Source organism: Neoarius graeffei, chromosome 9, assembly GCF_027579695.1.
Source record: "Neoarius graeffei isolate fNeoGra1 chromosome 9, fNeoGra1.pri, whole genome shotgun sequence".
Lineage (NCBI taxonomy): Eukaryota > Metazoa > Chordata > Actinopteri > Siluriformes > Ariidae > Neoarius > Neoarius graeffei.
This window is the reverse complement of record NC_083577.1, coordinates 31,871,169-31,892,036: the sequence shown is the minus strand read 5'-3', so window position 1 is coordinate 31,892,036 and position 20,868 is coordinate 31,871,169. Positions and strand designations below refer to the sequence as shown.

At 41.5% G+C, this 20,868-nt stretch overlaps 1 protein-coding gene across 3 annotated transcripts in view; it reads left to right on the top strand.

Annotated features, from left to right (window-relative positions):
- The window catches only part of uggt2 (UDP-glucose glycoprotein glucosyltransferase 2), a 163,853-nt gene extending 143,583 nt beyond the window's left edge, over positions 1-20,270 (top strand). For 2 of the 3 annotated variants that reach the window (XM_060929312.1, XM_060929313.1), the window contains exons 33-40: positions 4,022-4,123; positions 4,217-4,301; positions 6,952-7,134; positions 7,263-7,423; positions 7,841-7,955; positions 8,066-8,182; positions 19,107-19,263; positions 19,419-20,270. In XM_060929312.1, coding sequence (XP_060785295.1) covers positions 4,022-4,123; positions 4,217-4,301; positions 6,952-7,134; positions 7,263-7,423; positions 7,841-7,955; positions 8,066-8,182; positions 19,107-19,263; positions 19,419-19,441 — 943 coding nt within the window. In that variant the 3' untranslated portion in view covers positions 19,442-20,270. Of the gene's footprint in view, positions 1-4,021; positions 4,124-4,216; positions 4,302-6,951; positions 7,135-7,262; positions 7,424-7,840; positions 7,956-8,065; positions 8,183-8,815; positions 10,471-19,106; positions 19,264-19,418 lie in introns of those variants that run through there. The other variant, XM_060929314.1, reaches the window with a different exon arrangement.
- Positions 20,271-20,868: the final 598 nt, after the last annotated feature.

Below are 20,868 nucleotides of genomic sequence, written 5' to 3'. Positions count from 1 at the left end.
GTCATGCGTGCGCAACTCTTTGTTTTTCCACTGTTCATTTAGCTCTGCCATATCTTTGTGCTGTATATGGTTGTGGTCACAGCAGTACTCGTGACCGTGGCACGTTCAGATTTTTTTTAGAATTCCGTCCGTGATTTGGAAAGAGGGCGAGGAAACTCTGAGGCTTAGTACGGAAAGGAGACAAACACGGCTGAACAACATCGGCAGAGCTGATCTAACAGAGACTACAACCAGAACAGCTCGTGTTTGCGGTAATCATTTTATCTCAGGTGAGAATCAAAAGCTTTCGCGATAATATCATGGAAGAATTTTATTTCGTGTTGCAAGAACTGTGCTATAAAATGAGCGTTCTCTTGTCGTGGTTCACTCAGTTGCTGTTATAATTTTAACACGTGTATTACCGTTTCGCTTCGAGGAGCGCCAGCAAAATACAATCCAGACTGGGCACCATGGTGGTGTAGTGGTTAGCACGGTCGCCTCACAGCAAGAAGGTTCTGGGTTCGAACCCAGCAGCCGGCAAGGGCCTTTCTGTGTGGAGTTTGCATGTTCTGCGTGGGTTTCCTCCGGGTGCTTCGGTTTCCCCCACAGTCCAAAGACATGCAGTTAGGTTAACGTGGGGCGGCCTTGAGCAAGGTACCGAACCCCTGACTGCTCCCCGGGCGCTCTAGTGTGGCTGCCCACTGCTCTGGGTGTGGGTGTGTGCGTGTATTCACTGCTTCAGATGGGTTAAATGCAGAGGATGAATTTCACTGTGCTTGAAGTGTGCATGTGATGAATAAAGGTTTCTTCTTCTTCACTCAGAAAATGGACCATGTTTCATCCAAGGTCGGACTTGATTCCTCGGCAGCCAAACCAGATAGAACGCGATATCTGGGTACTCAATGGTCGGTAGAAGCATCTTATCTTCAGAAAAGTCTGACTTTTTAAATAATATGGGTCAAAACCACAATATCTGTCTTTTCTTTGTATCAAATCTTCGCTCGACCGTTCAAATCGTGGTAATACGGAGAAAATTCAGCATTGTTTACAGACGCTTTCAGCGGCTGCCATCCGAGTTGCTTTGGATATCTACCATCATGCCGGACGCTCATGACGCAGCACATTTTGATCACGTGGTTGCAAGTCATCTATACAAAAACTCTGTTGTTGAAAGGACTTGAACTTGCACAGATATCCTATTTGTGCTTCATTTTGCTCTCCCACTTTATCAGTAAGGTTTTGGGAATTGGTATCTGCTGAACAGCCACTTAGAGTTTTCAGTAAACAGATCCGTCTAGTTGCTGAAAACACATACTTTACAAATGGCATAATGTATGACATCCTCCAGCAAAGTGAGAAAAGCCACGCTGCTAGCATTCATTATGTTGGTCTTTAGAGTGTCCCTTCAAACTTGTTTCTATTTAACAGGGACTGTTGTTTTTCTCTCCCCCTTTCCAAAATGCACTAATAGCTTGACTGATTAGCAGGCGTGACTGAATAAAAGCTGTCCTGAGGGAATTCATTCCTGAGCTACACTGAACCAGTGCATTATTATGCTAATTTGTTAATGATGGTAGATGATTGCATGGTCAAATATGTACATAGTGTATACACACAGTTCTATGCAAGGTTAGTTTAGCATACTTGAATTTTTACATTAAAATTTCATACAGCACAGAAATGCCCCCCCCCAGACATTGGGAGCACAATGGCAGATATGATAAGGAGCTCCTGGAGAGGCCTTTGCTCAAGGGCCCAACAATGGCATCTTGCCAGTTCTGGGGCTTGAACCGCAACCTTCTGATCAGAAACGCAGAGCCTTAAATGTTGAGTCACCTGGTTAGTTTTGATTAGTAGCAGAAATACTAATAACTGTGCAAATTATAAAGAATGAAATATTTTTAATCAGAAAATACATTTTTGATAATTTGATGCTGATGATGAGAATAATAATAGCAAAAGCAATAATAATAACAGCAATAATTAACACACAACAATTATTTGTTCAAAATGAGTTTTCCTCTTGTAAGAGGAAAACTCATTTTGAACTACTAATTGATTTACGTGGGTGGCACGGTGGTGTAGTGGTTAGCGCTGTCGCCTCACAGCAAGAAGGTCCGGGTTCGAGCCCCGTGGCCGGCGAGGGCCTTTCTGTGCGGAGTTTGCATGTTCTCCCCGTGTCCGCGTGGGTTTCCTCCGGGTGCTCCGGTTTCCCCCACAGTCCAAAGACATGCAGGTTAGGTTAACTGGTGGCTCTAAATTGACCGTAGGTGTGAATGTGAGTGTGAATGGTTGTCTGTGTCTATGTGTCAGCCCTGTGATGACCTGGCGATTTGTCCAGGGTGTACCCCGCCTTTCGCCCGTAGTCAGCTGGGATAGGCTCCAGCTTGCCTGCGACCCTGTAGAACAGGATAAAGCGGCTAGAGATAATGAGATGAGATGAATTGATTTACGTGTTTATTTATATATATATATATATATATATATATATATATATATATATATATATATATACACACACACTACCGTTCAAAAGTTTGGGGTCACTTTGAAATGTCCTTATTTTTGAAAGAAAAGCACTGTTCTTTTCAATGAAGATCATTTTAAACTAATCAGAAATCCACTCTATACATTGCTAATGTGGTAAATGACTATTCTAGCTGCAAATGTCTGGTTTTTGGTGCAATATCTCCATAGGTGTATAGAGGCCCATTTCCAGCAACTCTCACTCCAGTGTTCTAATGGTACAATGTGTTTGCTCATTGCCTCAGAAGGCTAATGGAGGATTAGAAAACCCTTGTACAATCATGTTAGCACAGCTGAAAACAGTTGAGCTCTTTAGAGAAGCTATAAAACTGACCTTCCTTTGAGCAGATGGAGTTTCTGGAGCATCGCATTTGTGGGGTCGATTAAATGCTCAAAATGGCCAGAAAAATGTCTTGACTATATTTTCGATTCATTTTACAACTTATGGTGGTGAATAAAAGTGTGACTTTTCATGGAAAACACAAAATTGTCTGAGTGACCCCAAACTTTTGAACGGTAGTGTGTGTGTGTGTGTGTGTGTGTGTATGTATATCATCCCACAGAGCAGCTATTTTCTCGACAGTCCTTCAAGGCTGAATATTATTTCCCATCATAAATACATCACTCCCTGCTCTGAGGGAAAACTGCCATGCAAAAATCACTTTATTCATATTTTTCTTTCAAAATTATTTACCATGTGTCTATTATTTGTGTATAAGGGTTTAAATGCTGATTTATGGTGACATGATACAGTAATGTCTTTATATATTGGGGATTTTCTGGGTCCTTAGATGAAATTGGACTCCATTCTGCTCAGATTAGTCGTGATTAGAATCGGATTCGGTAAGATAATTTCATATTACGGTGGCCGTGGAAGGAGCAATTCTGTCAAAGAGCTCTCTGAGAAATCGCAGCGACCAGAACACAGTTTCTTGGATTGTTTCTTTGTCATTCAAAATGTATTTTTATTAATGTTTCTCTGTCCGTTTCTATGAAGCTGTCAGTAGTCTTTGAATATACACAATTGTAATGAGGGTTCAGTGTGATTAAAGTGCTCGCTTGTCCACAATGCAGGAAGCTTTCATGGCCTGAAGCAGTGCAGTGCTGCCCTCGTTCACACAATGGCCTGCTTTCTTTTCATTTTCTTTAATAACAGAGGACTGAATGATCCTTGCTGTTCAGGTTGAGTCAGCTCACCAAATGACATGACAGTGTAATACCTGCTGTGGAAAATCACAGAGCACATAAAAAGGCGGCTTCTTGTACGCAATTGCATACAGGTTGTTGGCTTGGCATGCGTTTGCACATACTTCATCGATTGTCTCAGCTGTCCATAGCCAAGATCAGAGCTGAACTCTATTCAGACACTCAGTGTGTCTGCCTGGTGAATCATTAAAGCACCAGCAGAACACCTAAACATCGTTCAGCACTCACAAGACTCATTGATTCTGATGAATTTGGTGATTGCATGCCATTTACAGGACACTTCCATCGTGTGGATGTGTGTGTTTTGCAGTTTAACAGGCAGTTCCAGCGTTGATGACAGTGATACCAAGAAAGAGGACGTGCTCAACGTCTTTTCAGTGGCGTCTGGACATCTGTATGAGCGCTTCTTGAGGTAATGGATACATGAACACACACACACACACGTACACACCACTATTTTGTTTTATCGATCACCTTCCTTCATTTTATACTTTTTGCTTTTCAGAATAATGATGCTGTCTGTCCTCCAACACACTAAAACCTCTGTCAAGTTTTGGTTTCTGAAAAACTACCTCTCTCCGTCCTTTAAGGTAAACTCTCTCTCTCTCTCTCTCTCTCTCTCTCTCTCTCTCTCTCTCTGTGTTATATACACTACCGTTCAAAAGTTTGGGGTCACTTTGAAATGTCCTTATTTTTGAAAGAAAAGCACTGTTCTTTTCAATGAAGATCACTTTAAACTAATCAGAAATACACTCTATACCAGGGGTGGGCAAACTTTTTGGCTCAGGGGCCACATTGACTTTTGAAATTTGCCAGGTGGGCCGGGCCAACACCAAATTCATACATATCGAACATAAACCGGAAAAGCTTTAGTGTTATTGTAAGGCCTTCACTGACAGAGACCCAAATGTAGATCAGATTGACATTTATTTTAGTTAGGCAGAGCAGAAAAATGTTTGCAGTTCAATAGATTGCCACTGGATCCATCCAGAAAAGTAACACACACACACACACACACACACAAACGTGACAGTAAGAAAAGTAGCACACTTAATTCTTAAATTACATCTTTGAGCTGCCAGGATGAGTAGGATGCCAGTGTATTTGTATATTTGTATCATTTTATACATACAACTAAATTGCATATCATTAAATTGAACTAAATTACATATCAGTACATATCATTTTTGTACATTTCACTGAACTCGTAGATTTACACCCGAGTGTGTGTTTGTTTGTTTTTTTAACCATCCACTTCCAGCCTGCCAGTACAACCAACCACCATTAGTAGGAGAGGTACCACACCATTCCAACATGTTTGCAGTTCAACAGTTTGGGTACCACACCATGCCAACATGTTTGCAGTTCAATGGTTTGGCACTGGATCCATCCAGCCCACAAAATCAAACAAAACAGCTCAAGAAAGCAAAAAACTCCAAACTGGTTTTCAGGTTCAAAGTCACTCACTGAAATATTTCCAGTCCTCAAAAAATCAAAACACAGGTTCCAAACAGGTTTTCATATTCCAAAAGGCCACTCATAGATCAGAATAACCTCCATAGGCAAAAGTCCAGGAACAGATATAAGCAGAAGCAAGGTCAGCTGCTCATAATAGACAGGGACATAAATGAGGGGCGGAGCCGACACCCAAAAGCACATGGTACTTAAGCCTAGGTCACAACCGGAGGTACGATTTTTTGGGCGTGCAATTTTTTTTTTGTTCGTGGAGAAAGACGCGCGTTGGCTGTAAGTTTGTCTTGCAACCTGAAAAAAAACGTAAGCGCCTATAGAGTTTGTTTGACATGACAAAGAACCTCTGCGGCCAGTCTACGGCTCGAAAATCAGCACGTCACACGCGCGCCCTCCGTACGTTTCTGGCGTTTTTTGCACGTAGACCAGCCGTAGGAGCACGTACGGCCGATTGTGACCTAGGCTTTAAAAACAAACACCAGCACTACAGCAGCCACCCACGACAACCAAAATTACTAAGAGTTATACTTTTTATATTATTATGTCTGTAAACATGTGACTACCATCTTATTACAGCTCCAACATAGTTTTAAAAAGAGAAAGTGTTAATACTCACATTCACTCAGCAACCGCCGTTGCTTGCGCTGACTGGTTGTTAGCATAATTAGCATGCTTGGAGGAAAAGTGCCGTTTGATGTTATACTCCTTTAAAACTGCAACGGTTTCTTTGCAAATAAGGCATACAGCCTTTGATCGGACTTCAGCAAAAAAAATATTTAGTTGTCCATTCTTTATTGAACACCCTGCACTCACTGTCCACTTTTCTTTTTTTAGGACCACTCATTGTAAAGTTTTATCCTGTGTTCTCGAGATCATCAGTGGCACGGGCGCCAGAATGACTTCCATGGCACGCGCTGCACCACTCTGCAAATGTAATCTCGCGTGAATACGACTGACTGGAAAGACGGATCTCTAGAACACCTGTCTACGTGATAACACTGACGCTTATAGTTTATAGATCTGCTCAATCGTGTTTATATGATTGTCTTCCACGGGCCGGATTAAAAACGCCAACGGGCCAGATGTGGCCCGCGGGCCGTAGTTTGCCCACCTCTGCTCTATACATTGCTGATGTGGTAAATGATTATTCTAGCTGCAAATGTCTGGTTTTTGGTGCAATATCTCCATAGGTGTATAGAGGCCCATTTCCAGCAACTCTCACTCCAATGTTCTAATGGTACAATGTGTTTGCTCATTGCCTCAGAAGGCTAATGGATGATTAGAAAACCCTTGTACAATCATGTTAGCACAGCTGAAAACAGTTGAGCTCTTTAGAGAAGCTATAAAACTGACCTTCCTTTGAGTAGATTGAGTTTCTGGAGCATCACATTTGTGGGGTCGATTAAATGCTCAAAATGGCCAGAAAAATGGCTTGATGATATTTTCTATTCATTTTACAACTTATGGTGGTAAATAAAAGTGTGACTTTTCATGGAAAACACAAAATTGTCTGGGTGACCCCAAACTTTTGAACGGTAGTGTATATATATAAAAACTGGGGAAAAAAATGCGACTTTAACAATGTAATACGTATGAAGTCCTGAGCTGTTCACGTAGAAAAAAAGATCCACATTGCATAAGGTTTTGATACTAAATCAACAGTTGCATCTGATTAATTATTTACTAGTATGTGAAATATGTTGCTAGGAGACAGTATTTGGACCTGATTTTACCCTTTATCACTGTAACGGTGTGCGTTTCTGTGTGTAGGAGTCCATTCCCCACATGGCTGAAGCCTATGGTTTCCAGTACGAACTTGTGCAGTACAAGTGGCCGCGTTGGTTGCATCAACAGACAGAGAAGCAGCGCATCATCTGGGGCTACAAGATCCTTTTCCTGGATGTTCTCTTCCCTCTAGCAGTGGATAAGATCATCTTTGTGGACGCTGATCAGGTAAATCTAAAGTCACTCGAGATTAGATTAACATAGATCTGCATCTGCTTTCTGTATTATATGCTCTTTGTCCAAATATTTGCATGTTTCGAGTCATTAGCACTTACATAATTCGTTCTTGTATTCAGATTGTCAGGGCAGATCTGAAAGAGCTGAGGGATTTGGACCTGGAGGGAGCCCCCTACGGATATACGCCATTCTGTGACAGCCGCCGTGAAATGGACGGTTACCGTTTCTGGAAGACTGGTTACTGGGCATCCCATCTGGGTCACAGGAAATACCACATCAGGTTGGGAAAAGTGATTTTAAATCACTGTGCCGTTATCATTAGTCTGCTGTTGATGATTGTGCCTTCTGGAATAATCACATCATACTGTATTAAGCCTAGGTCACAACCGGATGTACGATTTTTTGGCCGTGCGATTTTTGGCGTTTCCCAAATCGCTGCGTTTTTTTTGTTCACGGAGAAAGACGCACATTGGCCTTAAGTTTGTCTTGCAACCTGAAAAAAACCGTAAGCGCCCGTAGAGTTTGTTTGACATGACAAAGAACCTCTACGGCTCGAAAATCAGCACGTCACACGCGCGCCCTCCGTGCGTTTCTTGCGTTTTTTGCACGTAGACCGGCCGTAGGAGCACGTACGGTACGGCTGGTTGTGACCGAGGCTTTAACATGCTTTTGTGTTGTGAAAACTGTCTCACTCCAGTGCACTGTATGTGGTGGACTTAAAGAAGTTCAGGAAGATTGCAGCAGGAGATCGTCTTCGAGGACAGTACCAAGCTTTAAGCCAAGATCCAAACAGCCTTTCCAATCTGGACCAGGTCTTAATGTTAAATATTATGATTCAAATGTATTGTTAACTGGTTCCAGTTTCAGCGCATTAAAATGGTATGTGTTTGGGTTATTTCTCTTCCCATAATTCCATTGAAAGGACCTCCCGAACAACATGATCCATCAAGTGGCCATCAAGTCATTACCTCAAGACTGGCTGTGGTGTGAAACTTGGTGTGACGATGTCTCCAAGGCCAGCGCTAAGACAATCGACCTGGTACGTACAGCCTTTTTAATGTGTCATGATACATCTGTACCGTAGGTTGTGCATTCACTGCAAACAAGAGCTGTGACAACTGCATGCCAAAATAGCAAAAGTGATCGTGCTGAAGTTTATGTAGTTACTCATCACTCTGAAGTAAAGCTGTTCTAGGTGCAGCTGCAACATGAACACACACGATTTATTCTCGGTTCTGTCACTGCATCATCATGGAGTTTAGGTCAGTAATCTGCACTCCATTACTTCCCTTTTAACGCCATTGTCCCTCTGAAATTATTTCAGACCGGTATAGAAATGTATCTACAAACAATATAACTTTATATGAAATTATATGACAAAGTACATACTTGTCTTTGACATACTTCGAAGCGATTTTCTTTCTATTCCTAGATTGAGAGCCATTTACTTTAATTAGTCGATATACCACCTCAACTTGCAAACCAGAACTGTTTAACTAGAGCTGCTGTTAGTGAGGGTTTCCTCACTTCTTTGACAGAGAATTAGGAGTGTCTCCTTTAATTAAGCAGGCAGCCATCAAAGACAAGTGAAGACACAGGCCTACAATTTTCAGTGTGAAGGAAAATAAGTGCACTAGAATATTTTATATATATTTATATTTGTTTACCATAGTGATGGATAGCTTGACGGACGAAGCGAGGCAAGAGTCACCACGGAGCATGATGTTTGCGGATGATGATGTGATATGTGGTGAAAGTAGAAAGGAGGTTGAGTTGGGTTTGGAGAGATGGAGGTATGCATTGGAACGAAGAGGAATGAAGGTGAGCAGGAGCAAAACAGAATACATGTGCATCAATGAGAACGGGGATGAGAGTGGAGTGAAGATGCAAGGTAAAGAAAGTTGGTGATTTCAAGTACCTGGGGTCAAATGTGCAGGAAAATGGGGGCTGCGATAGTGAGGTGAAGGATTTCGGGAGTCATTTGTGATAGGAAAGTCCCAGCAAAAGTGAAAGGTAAGCTGTATAAGACAGTAGTGAGACCAGCTATGATGTACGGATTGGAGACCGTACCCTTAACGAAGAGACAGGAGGCCGAGTTGGAGGTGGCGGAGTTGAGGATGTTAAGGTTTGCGATGGGAGGTTGGACAGGATAAGGAACGAGCACATCAGAGGGACAGCACATGTGGAGAGCTTGGGAATGAAGCTAAGAGAGATGAGATTGAGATGGTATGGCCACGTCCTGAGAAGAGATGCAGAGCATGTTGGAAGGAGAATGTTGAGGATGGAGCTGCCAGGCACACGAAAACAAGGAAGGCCAAAGAGGAGATACATGGATGTGGTGACAGAGGACATGAAAGTGGCAGCTGTGGTAGAGAAGGATGCGGAAGACAGGGAGCAATGGAGACGAAAGATCCACTGTGGCGACCCCTAATTGGGAGCACCCTGAAGAAGAAGATCTATATGAGAGAGAGAGAGGATATTATACAGTTGTGTGAAGATATGAAGTTTATCTTTGGTGAATGCATATATATTTTTTCAACATGAGAAGATAAACTTCATATCTCCGTGCCACCGTGTAATGTTCTTTATATTATATGGACACATGCACACACAAAAAAATGCAAGTTAATAAAAGAATTTTAATTTTGAACCGGTTCGCCATTTTGACAACGCGCGTCTAGTGAGCAGGAAAACACTAGGAGTGACATCATCAGAGTGAAATATCAGAAATTATGACATACAGGACACTTTTTCCATGTGATAAAAACATTTATTTTTTCGCAGTCTGGTTTCCATCAAATCCTGCGCTCTGAGTGGCTGGCGAGCGGGTCCGTATCCTACCATACGGACCTCTGGCGACTCGCTCGTTCACAACAACAACAAACAACATAGTAGCAATTTTTGTCAACATTTATTTTCACACTTCTCAGGAGAATAGCATAAATTTTACATCATGGATAGCGATAATGACAGTGTTCACAGCGAAAGCGAGTTTTACTACCCTGAGGAAGACAAAATAAAAGAAAACATTTCAGGAGAAAGCTAAAAACCTGTAACTGTTGCTAACGCCAAGCAAAAACATGGCTGAATCCTGAATTACTCAATTTTGTATAAATAAGGGACTACATAGGCGGCAAAATGTAGTTTTTTCCCTGCCATGGAAGTGCACTTGTATACCGAGGAGGAAGTCATTTGCATTACAGACGTGAATGAGGATTCAAAATGGCGGCTCGGCTCGGTTTTCCCTTTCGGGCACTCTCGTTTTCTGTTAGAATTTGGTAAAGAAAAAACTAAATATATTATTTACCAGCTTAAAGGGATAGTTTGGGATTTTTTACATGAATCTGTATGGCATCCCCATCAATAGTGTCGTGCAAACACACTGACCTTACCCCTGACAGCATCCTGTGAGTCCAGTTCTTGTCCAGTTTTGGTCCAGACGAAAGTAGTCCGGCAAGTTTGTTGGGGTCACGAAAGTAAAACGTTTTTCGTCTCAAAACAGTATGTGTTCAAAAGAGTGATATATTTGCATCACAAAACCGTTGCCAAATAAAAAGTCAGACCTCGAAATCGCTTGGCACTATTTTCTCTCCCTTCTTATCACTGCGCGCTGCCGCCAGGTGACAGCGAAACGCAGACCCACTAAGCTGGTGGGAGACCAAGGCTGCACTCTATCCACGGCTTACACACGTGATGGCACGGAGGATGTGTATAGTGGCAGCATCTGTCCCCCCAGAGAGGATCTTTTCAAAAGCAGGACAGATTATAACTGAGAGGAGAAATAGAATCAGAATTAACTAGTTAATTGCAGCAATTAAAGGAATAGGTAGGAAAAGGAAGGCGCAAAGACACCGCGCAGCGCCTGAAAACGGGTTTTCAGGCGCTGCGCACCCGTTTTCAGGCGCTGCGCGGTGTCTTTGCGCCTGCAGCGGTGCTTTGCCTGTGCTGTGGCTGAAAATAGTTCCAGATATAAATTGGTCTAGTAAATCCCTTCGTGTTAATTTGCATTGATATGTGTACTCGATGTGAATGTACAAGTCATGAGAAATAATTATAAAAAATCTTCCGAAAGAGCCGGCTCCTTATAGTAAGAAGAGCCAAAAGAGCCGAAATTCCCATCACTAGTAAACAATGAACGAAACAGCCGTGGCTGTCACCTGGCGGCAGCGCGCAGTGATACCGAGGGAGAGAAAATAGTGCCAAGCGATTTCGAGGTCTGACTTTTTATTTGACAACGGTTTTGTGATGCAAATATATCACTCTTTTGAACACATACTGTTTTGAGACGAAAAACGTTTTACTTTCGTGACCCCAACAAACTTGCCGGACTACTTTCGTCTGGACCAAAACTGGACAAGAACTGGACTCACAGGATGCTGTCAGGGGTAAGTCAGTGTGTTTGCACGACACTATTGATGGGGATGCCATACAGATTCATGTCAAAAATCCCGAACTATCCCTTTAAGGTCGGTCCGTATGGTGAAATACCGTGACCTCGGCCTTGAATACTGACCTCGGCCCAGAGGGCCTCGCTCAGTACTTTCAAGACCTCGGTCACGGTATTTCACGATACGGACCTCCCGGCTGGTAAATAACATATATGTATTCTATTCCCTTCTAGTGGGTTTATTGATAGCGTGCAATATTGTTGTCATATCGCTTATCCTCCGTATATTGCACCACTGTACACAATGGAGAATGTGCATGCAATATTGTTACAGTATTGCACGCTGTCAAGACAACATGTCACACCAGAGACATAAAACTTCCGCGTTAGCAAGCAACAGTGACAATTTGTAAACAAAGATGGCCGCCATCTTTGTTTCGTTAAAAACGGAAAATTTGGAGAGAATTTTGCCTGCCAGGTCGCTCCACTGTGTGTAGCTGTTAATGTTGATTTTAAAAGTAACTAAGTAAATTACACATGGAAAATAATAATAATAATAATAATAATATTCCTCTTGACTGCGCTAGCGTTGGCCTTCGCTAACACTATGCCGGCTGGAAGGTAACTGGACTGCCGCACTAACAGCACCGAGTCGCAGGTGAACTAGCGTTGGCCTTCGCTAACGCTACTGCTACGCTGGCTGGAAAGTACACTATATTGCCAAAAGTATTCGCTCACCTGCCTTGACTCACATATAGTGTTGCCACCTGTCCCGGTTTTTCCTGATTGTCCCGGATTTTCATGGTCTGTCTCGGCCAGCTGAGAACCAGTTTGCTTTTCCGAGCTCGCCGTGCTAAGTGGAGCCACGTCATTACGTCGCTGTATACGTCACTTACGTCGCTGTATACGTCAGTTACGGCGCTACGTTTGCATAAACCTTGGCGCGAATATCAAAGCAAAAACACGGAAGAAGCAGCAACAACAACAACAATAATAATGATGATGGCTGACTTCGCGTTTGTACAGCTGCTGCTTCTCGTCGCTTAAAAATGGCGATCTTTCGCGGTCTTGTTATTGTTGTTGGTCTTAACAACTCCGCCCCCCGCTGACGTAAGCAGTTCTTTCCTCTGGCCCAGCAGAGAGTTGGTGCTAGCCTGGAACCGGTTTTTCTGGCCCCAGAGCCAGTTCTTTGTCAGTGGAAACAGAAAACCCGGTTCCAAACTAAGCACTGGCCCCGAACCAGCCCTGGAACTGCTTTGGTGGAAAAGGGGCAATGGAGGATGCTTGGACTGATAAAAGAAACAGACTCTCTGTTGCAATGGTGAAGGCTGAGCTTCAAGTCAGGCTAAACTTTCAGTTGTCCTGTACTGAGTTCAAGACATTCATTGAAAATCAGCCAGGACTCATAGCAGCAGCAAAGAAAAACACCAAATATAAATGGAAGATTAGGTAAGGTTTTGGTGAATTAAATGAAATCCAAATAGTCTTATCTGCCTACTCCTGTATGTACTGTATGTGCCCAGTTATATGTCCTCCTATGTATTTGTTTAGCCAAGAGCAGCAGAGGCACAGGCAAGCACAAGCAAAGCACACACCACACTCTAAGCAATCAGGTAAACTGTTTGACACTACACCTTACATTGTTACATTCAGGTATTCTTAGATACAATGAAAAATTAGATTATTTTTATTCCACATAAGCAAACAAACAACTTAATTATGTATTACCCTTTTACCTGTGCCCACTACTGCCCCCAGGTGTCCACAACCAAAAAATGTTGGAAATAAACCAAAATAATGAAGACCTGCTATATTATGTAAAGCAATTAACTAAACAAATAACTAGCAAAAGCGTCATTTTTACTAATTAGAGCAATACAATTTCAGCGTAGAAGGGCGATTTTTGTCTTGGTTTAGATGTGTGAAGGGCGCCGTTGTTTACAAGCAAAAAGGTCGATTGGATGGTCGAAATGTCCAGGATTTTTGTCAGACACAGGTGGCAACCCAACTCACATATGAGCTTAAGTGACATCCCATTCCTAATCCATAGGGTTCAATATGACGTCGGTCCACCCTTTGCAGCTAGAACAGCTTCAACTCTTCTGGGAAGGCTGTCCACAAGGTTTAGGAGTGTGTTTATGGGAATTTTTGACCATTCTTCCAGAAGCGCATTTGTGAGGTCACACACTGATGTTGGACGAGAAGGCCTGGCTCTCAATCTCCGCTCTAATTCATCCCAAAGGTGTTCTATCGGGTTGAGGTCAGGACTCTGTGCAGGCCAGTCAAGTTCATCCACACCAGACTCTGTCATCCATGTCTTTATGGACCTTGCTTTGTGCACTGGTGCACAGTCATGTTGGAAGAGGAAGGGGCCAGCTCCAAACTGTAAAAACAGTCTGCATGCCTAGGTGCTTGATTTTATACACCTGTGGCCATGGAAGTGATTGGAACACCTGATTCCGATAATTTGGATGGGTGAGCAAATACTTCTGGCAATATAGTGTAACTGGACTGCCGCGCTAACAGCGCCGAGTCATGGGTCAGCTAGTGTTGGCCTTCGAGAATGCTGATATGAAGAGAATGTGTATGTATAATAATAATAATATTGGCTGGCTTTTTTTCGATAGATTCCATTCAGCTAGCACAATATTGACCTCATTCAGTATCATGCTAGCTGAATGGAATATATCTGATATACCACTCAAAGCCAGCCAATATTATTTACTTATTATACATACAGTACAGGACACTTTTCCGATGGAATTAAAGCATGTATTCTATTCCCTTCTAGCAGGTTTCATTCATTTGGTTCGATAGCATGCAATATTGTTATCATATCGCTTATCCTACGTGTATTACGTCACTCTACCCAACGGAGAATGAGCGTTGAATATGGTTTACAATATTGCATGGTTGTCAAGATAACATGACGTCATACGTCGGAGTTGATGCGAATATCCAGTGAGAGAGTTTTCTGCTGCGCATGTGCAGAAGCATTTCTTTGTTCCGCGGGCGGCGCCCGCAGTAAACTGTCGCAGTGAATTGAAAACGTCATAAGAGACGTATTACACGTAAAACTTCTGTTTCCGAGCAACTGTTACAATTTGTAAACAAACATGGCCACCAGGTTTCCTTCATTATATACGGAAGATTTTGAGAGAATTTTGAAAGGGAAAGACACGAATGTGTATGTATTATAATAATAATAATATTATTATTATTATTATTATTATTATTATTGACTGGCTGTTTTTCGTGGTATATCCGATATATTCCATTCAGCTAGCATGATATTGAACTTGCCTTTGACTCGTTCAGTATCATGCTAGCTGAATGGAATATATTGGATATACCACAAAAAAAAGCCAGCCAATATTATTTAAATGTGTCACGGTTTCAGATACCGTAAGTGTTATTAAAAAGAAAAGGTGATGTAACACAAGGGTAATGATGCCTCTGTCCCAACTTTTTTTGTGTGTGTTTTGCAGGCATCAAACTCTAGCTTTGTTTATATTTACAAAATGCAATTAAAGTGCCATTCCACCATTGGATGTATTTTTTTGACATAAAATACAATATATTTTATGACAACATGACTAGACAGAGAAATCTTTTAGCTTCAAAATGATATATCAAACATAATTTTTTGACAACGACAAGTATATTAATTTTGCGACCAAAGTCACCTACCCTTTTAATTTCCGCGCGGTAGTGAAACGTGATGTCATCGGCAGGTTCCCCTTCTTGTGTACCACGTCACGTGTGACGTGGCACAGATTATCAGCAATGGCGGATAGAACGCGATTGTCAGCTTCGGAAAAGAAGCGAAGGAAAATAGCAAGTGATGCCCAAAGGAGACGGTCGATGGTGAATATCGGCACAGCAATCGACAAGTGGAAATCGCGTTCTATCCGCCATTGCTGATAATCTGTGCCACGTCACACGTGACGTGGTACACAAGAAGGGGAACCTGCCGATGACATCACGTTTCACTACCGCGCGGAAATTAAAAGGGTAGGTGACTTTGGTCGCAAAATGAATATACTTGTCGTTGTCAAAAAATTATGTTTGGTATATCATTTTGAAGCTAAAAGATTTCTCTGTCTAGTCATGTTGTCATAAAATATATTGTATTTTATGTCAAAGAATACATCCAATGGTGGAATGGCACTTTAAGTTGGTCTTTGGTTCTTTGTACTTTTGTCAGTTAAATTAAAGGTTCACGTGAATTGACAAAATCACAGATTTTTGTTTGTATTGCATTTTGGAAAATAGCCCAATTTTTCTGCAAATGGGGTTTGTGTGTGTGTGTGTACACACAGTTCCTCATTCTGCTTTTGTGCGAGTCTGAAAATAAAATGGCAGAGAAAAGCTTGCAGATTTTGTTTACTTCAGAATTATTTTAATTAAATTTCAGATTGCTGTGGAACTAATGCCTGATTACAGTACAGCTTCCAGATGGCCTTGAGATCTGCATATTTTCAATCCAAAAAAAAAAGTTTTCTTAGCAGCATTGATTGGAGGTCTGAACCCAAATTGGACTTGTGTTGTCATCCAAAGCCTTTTTCAGAAGACTGATGATGATGTCTGTGCTGCTGCTAACAAAACCAGGGTTTTCCTTGAGTTTTCTTGGCTTTGCCTGTTCAACTCTGTTCAGCTCTTATAGCGCTTCAGTACACATCAGGATAATTCATGCACATATGCAGAGGCTTTTTAATGTCTTCGATCTGATCAGGCGGGAATGAGCTGAATTAATTAAGGGCCAGATATTCTCATTCCCGCGCGCGCACGCACACAGACGAGAATAGCAGTCTCATTTACACTCCCACCTCCCATGATGCATACTTTTATTTCGAGAGCTGGAGTCTAGATGAGCACTTATTTCCTGAAGTTTAGGCCAGTTTTTTTATTTTAGTCGAACTGGATTTCAAGTGACGCTGACCATCACATTTTTAAAAGAATAAGTAAATTCATAAATTCCCTGGGGTCTTATTTGTCAGCCGTGCATACACATTATTTTGTGAGTAAACCATGCATATGTACTTTTCAATGGATAGAACGTGCTTTATTATGTTTTCCTTGTGCAGGAGGATTCAGGAACCCCGAGTGCGGTCATATTATGATTTCAGTGTTCAAAACAAGGTCCAGTGGATTCCCTGTGCTAAAAGCAATGAGTGGATCATGAGTTGATTGAGTTTTTTCGCGGTGCAGTTTTAGTAACTGGCACATTTCATTAATTGGAGACAGGACTGGCATTTCCCAACCAACTCCAGGTCGAATAATGACACCTCTTACAATCACATATATGAAAGCTCAGGCCAGAGTACATTGCATTTCCATTGAGTTTATAAATGTAATTAGGACAAGGGAATGCACATATGTGCGCCTAAACTTTTTTTTAAAAATCTTATTTGATTGATTATTTATTAGACATCACTCAAAGCATTGAATTGTCTTGATCTACTTCACTCTCCGTGAAGCTCCTCTTCTTAGACCTTTGTCAATGCTCCAAGCCGTGGCACGAGCCGATTGTTTGGCATTTTAAAGGCAAGTTGTTTACCATATACAGTTAGGTCCATATGTATTTGAACACTGACACAAATTTTGGGGGGTTTTTTACCTGTTTACTGAAACATATTCAAGTTATAGTTATATAATGGACATAAAGTCCAGACTTTCAGCTTTCATTTGAGGGTATCCACATTAAAATTGGATGAAGGGTTTAGGAGTTTCAGCTCCTTAACATATGCCACCCTGTTTTTAAAGGGACCAAAAGTAATTGGACAATTGACTCAAAGGCTATTTCATGCGCAGGTGTGGGCAATTCCTTCGTTATGTCATTCTCAATTAAGCAGATAAAAGGCCTGGAGTTGATTTGAGGTGTGGTGCTTGCATTTGAAAGATTTTGCTGTGAAGAAAACATGCAGTCAAAGGAGCTCTCCATGCAGGTGAAACAAGCCATCCTTAAGCTGCAAAAACAGAAAAAATCCATCCGAGAACTTGCTACAATAGAGTGGCAAAATCTACAGTTTGGTACATCCTGAGAAAGAAAGAAAGCACTGGTGAACTCATCAATGCAAAAAGACCTGGACACCCACAGAAGACAACAGTGGTGGATGATTGCAGAATAATTTCCATGGTGAAGAGAAACCCCTTCACAACAGCCAACCAAGTGAACAACACTCTCCAGGAGGTAGGTGTATCAATATCCAAATCTACCATAAAGAGAAGACTGCATGAAAGTAAATACAGAGGGTTCACTGCACGGTGCAAGCCACTTATAAGCCTCAAGAATAAAAAGGCTAGATTGGACTTTGCTAAAAAACATCTAAAAAAGCCAGCACAGTTCTGGAAGAGCATTCTTTGGACAGATGAAACCAAGATCAACCTCTACCAGAATGATGGCAAGAAAAAAGTATGGCGAAGGCGTGGTACAGCTCATGATCCAAAGCACACCACATCATCTGTAAAACACGGCGGAGGCAGTGTGATGGCTTGGGCATGCATGGCTGCCAGTGGCACTGGGTCACTAGTGTTTATTGATGATGTGACACAGGACAGAAGCAGCCGGATGAATTCTGAGGTATTCAGAGACATACTGTGTGCTCAAATGCAGCCAAACTGATTGGTCAACATTTCGTAATACAAATGGACAATGACCCAAAACATAAAGCCAAAGCAACCCAGGAGTTTATTAAAGCAAAGAAGTGGAATATTCTTGAATGGCCAAGTCAGTCACCTGAGCTCAACCCAATTGAGCATGCATTTCACTTGTTAAAGACTAAACTTCAGACAGAAAGGCCCACAAACAAACAGCAACTGAAAACCGCTGCAGTAAAGGCCTGGCAGAGCATTAAAAAGGAGGAAACACGGCATCTGGTGATGTCCATGAGTTCAAGACTTCAGGCAGTCATTGCCAACAAAGGGTTTTCAACCAAGTATTAGAAATGAACATTTTATTTACAATTATTTAATTTGTCCAATTACTTTTGAGCCCCTGAAATGAAGGGATTGTGTTTAAAAAATGCTTCAGTTCCTCACATTTTTATGCAATCATTTTGTTCAACCCACTGAATTAAAGCTGAAGGTCTGAACTTCAACTGCATCTGAATTGTTTTGTTCAAAATTCATTGTGGTAATGTACAGAACCGAAAAAATTTGTTTCTGTCCAAATATTTATGGACCTAACTGTATGGCAAGTTAGGGGTGTTTCTTTACACAAGTGCATCAGTTTAGAACATATGGGACGTACATGTGATTAAAAACCAATTTTCTTGTACATACTGGTGCTTTTTGCGCACACATTTGGAACATGTTGCATGCACACTTTGATAAATGAAACCCCTGGTCCAGTAGTGTATTATATTGAATAAGCTGTGTTTACTCAGTTTGTGTGACCCATTGGTCCAAACTCTACAAACGCAATTTCAGCAAAATGGCCAAAACACAAAGGTAGATTGTTTTTCTCCAGCCAGGATATTAAAGGAGGCTCCATGTACCCTCACTGTAGCTGGCATTATTGCAGAGTTTTTGTACAGTGACTTATGAAGCTGCTGTATGTGGCATGTCTCTGCAGTGTAATAATCCAAAGACCAAAGAGCCAAAGCTGAGCGCCGCCGTACGGATCGTCCCCGAATGGTCCAGATATGACCGCGAGATCAAGCAGCTCCTGAAAAGGGTCGAGGATCAGAAAGAGAGCACAAAGTCATCGTATTCACAGACGCAGCATACGGGTGAGCCAGATCTAATACAGTACGTCTGTCTTTCATGACCAAAATGTTGTAAGTTTGGTGCGAGTTTAACTGACCGTTAATATTCAAAATGTCTCATGCATCAGAATGGTGACAGTGGAGCTATTTTTAGCTGTGCGATTTGTGTGTTTCTGTAGGCAGCGTTCGTGATGAACTTTAGCCCCTGTTTACAAGGAGAGAAGGACGTTTGCAACTCGAACCGTCTTGCGCACAGAGATATCCACAAACTGAACCAGGACATAGTAAACTGGACCTGAACTCTGCGCAAGAGGATGAAAAGAGACATTTTTAAAACATTTCAGTTTTCTATTTATGAATCTTGTTGGCTGGAGTCTATATTTTAAAAAGGTACAATAGGTCAAACTTTCTATCAGAACATGAAAGAGGAATCCTTTCGTAACAGATAAGAAGATAAAGACACCAGAATGCCGTTTCTAACGGAGTCCGTCTTGTGCACAGCGAACCGGTAATATTCAAAATGATCAAACTGTGTATATTTAACCTTTTCTGTGAGATCTGTACATCAAATAATGCCAGGTCTCATAGGAGAAAAGGGTTAAGGACTGTGTTTTGTTGCCATCTTGTGGTCCGTTTAGAAAAATTGCACTGAGTATGTAAGGAAAATGCATCTGCACATTCCTCAATCAATTCCACACTAAGCGGAGTTCTTCTCTTGCATTACTATTAAAATGTTTACACAAAAGGAGAGGTTAAAAAAGTTGTTTTTTTTGTATCGTATGTAACTCGTTATTCCTCCAATACGGTGAAGAAGAAATCTAAAAATCATTTACCAGTATGATGAACAGGGGGGCATTTGTAAAAAATTAACCCCATCATATGCACAAAATGTCTTATCCACCACACGAATGATTTCAAGTGAAGAAGCCCTGCTGTGTTTTGAGACATTCATGCTGAGCTGTTTTTGGTTATGCAGCCTGGAAGTGGAAGGATGTGGATTTTCTCAGGAATAAAACGTTTATCATTGATCAGTGGTTGTCTACTATGTCTGGAGTCCCTTTTAATGTTACTGCACAATCGGTCATAAATATACACTACCGTTCAAAAGTTTGGGGTCACCCAGACAATTTTGTGTTTTCCATGAAAAGTCACACTTTTATTCACCACCATAAGTTGTAAAATGAATAGAAAATATAGTCAAGACATTTTTCTGGCCATTTTGAGCATTTAATCGACCCCACAAATGTGATGCTCCAGAAACTCAATCTGCTCAAAGGAAGGTCAGTTTTATAGCTTCTCTAAAGAGCTCAACTGTTTTCAGCTGTGCTAACATGATTGTACAAGGGTTTTCTAATCCTCCATTAGCCTTCTGAGGCAATGAGCAAACACATTGTACCATTAGAACACTGGAGTGAGAGTTGCTGGAAATGGGCCTCTATCCACCTATGGAGATATTGCACCAAAAACCAGACATTTGCAGCTAGAATAGTCATTTACCACATTAGCAATGTATAGAGTGGATTTCTGATTAGTTTAAAGTGATCTTCATTGAAAAGAACAGTGCTTTTCTTTCAAAAATAAGGACATTTCAAAGTGACCCCAAACTTTTGAACGGTAGTGTAGGTGCAA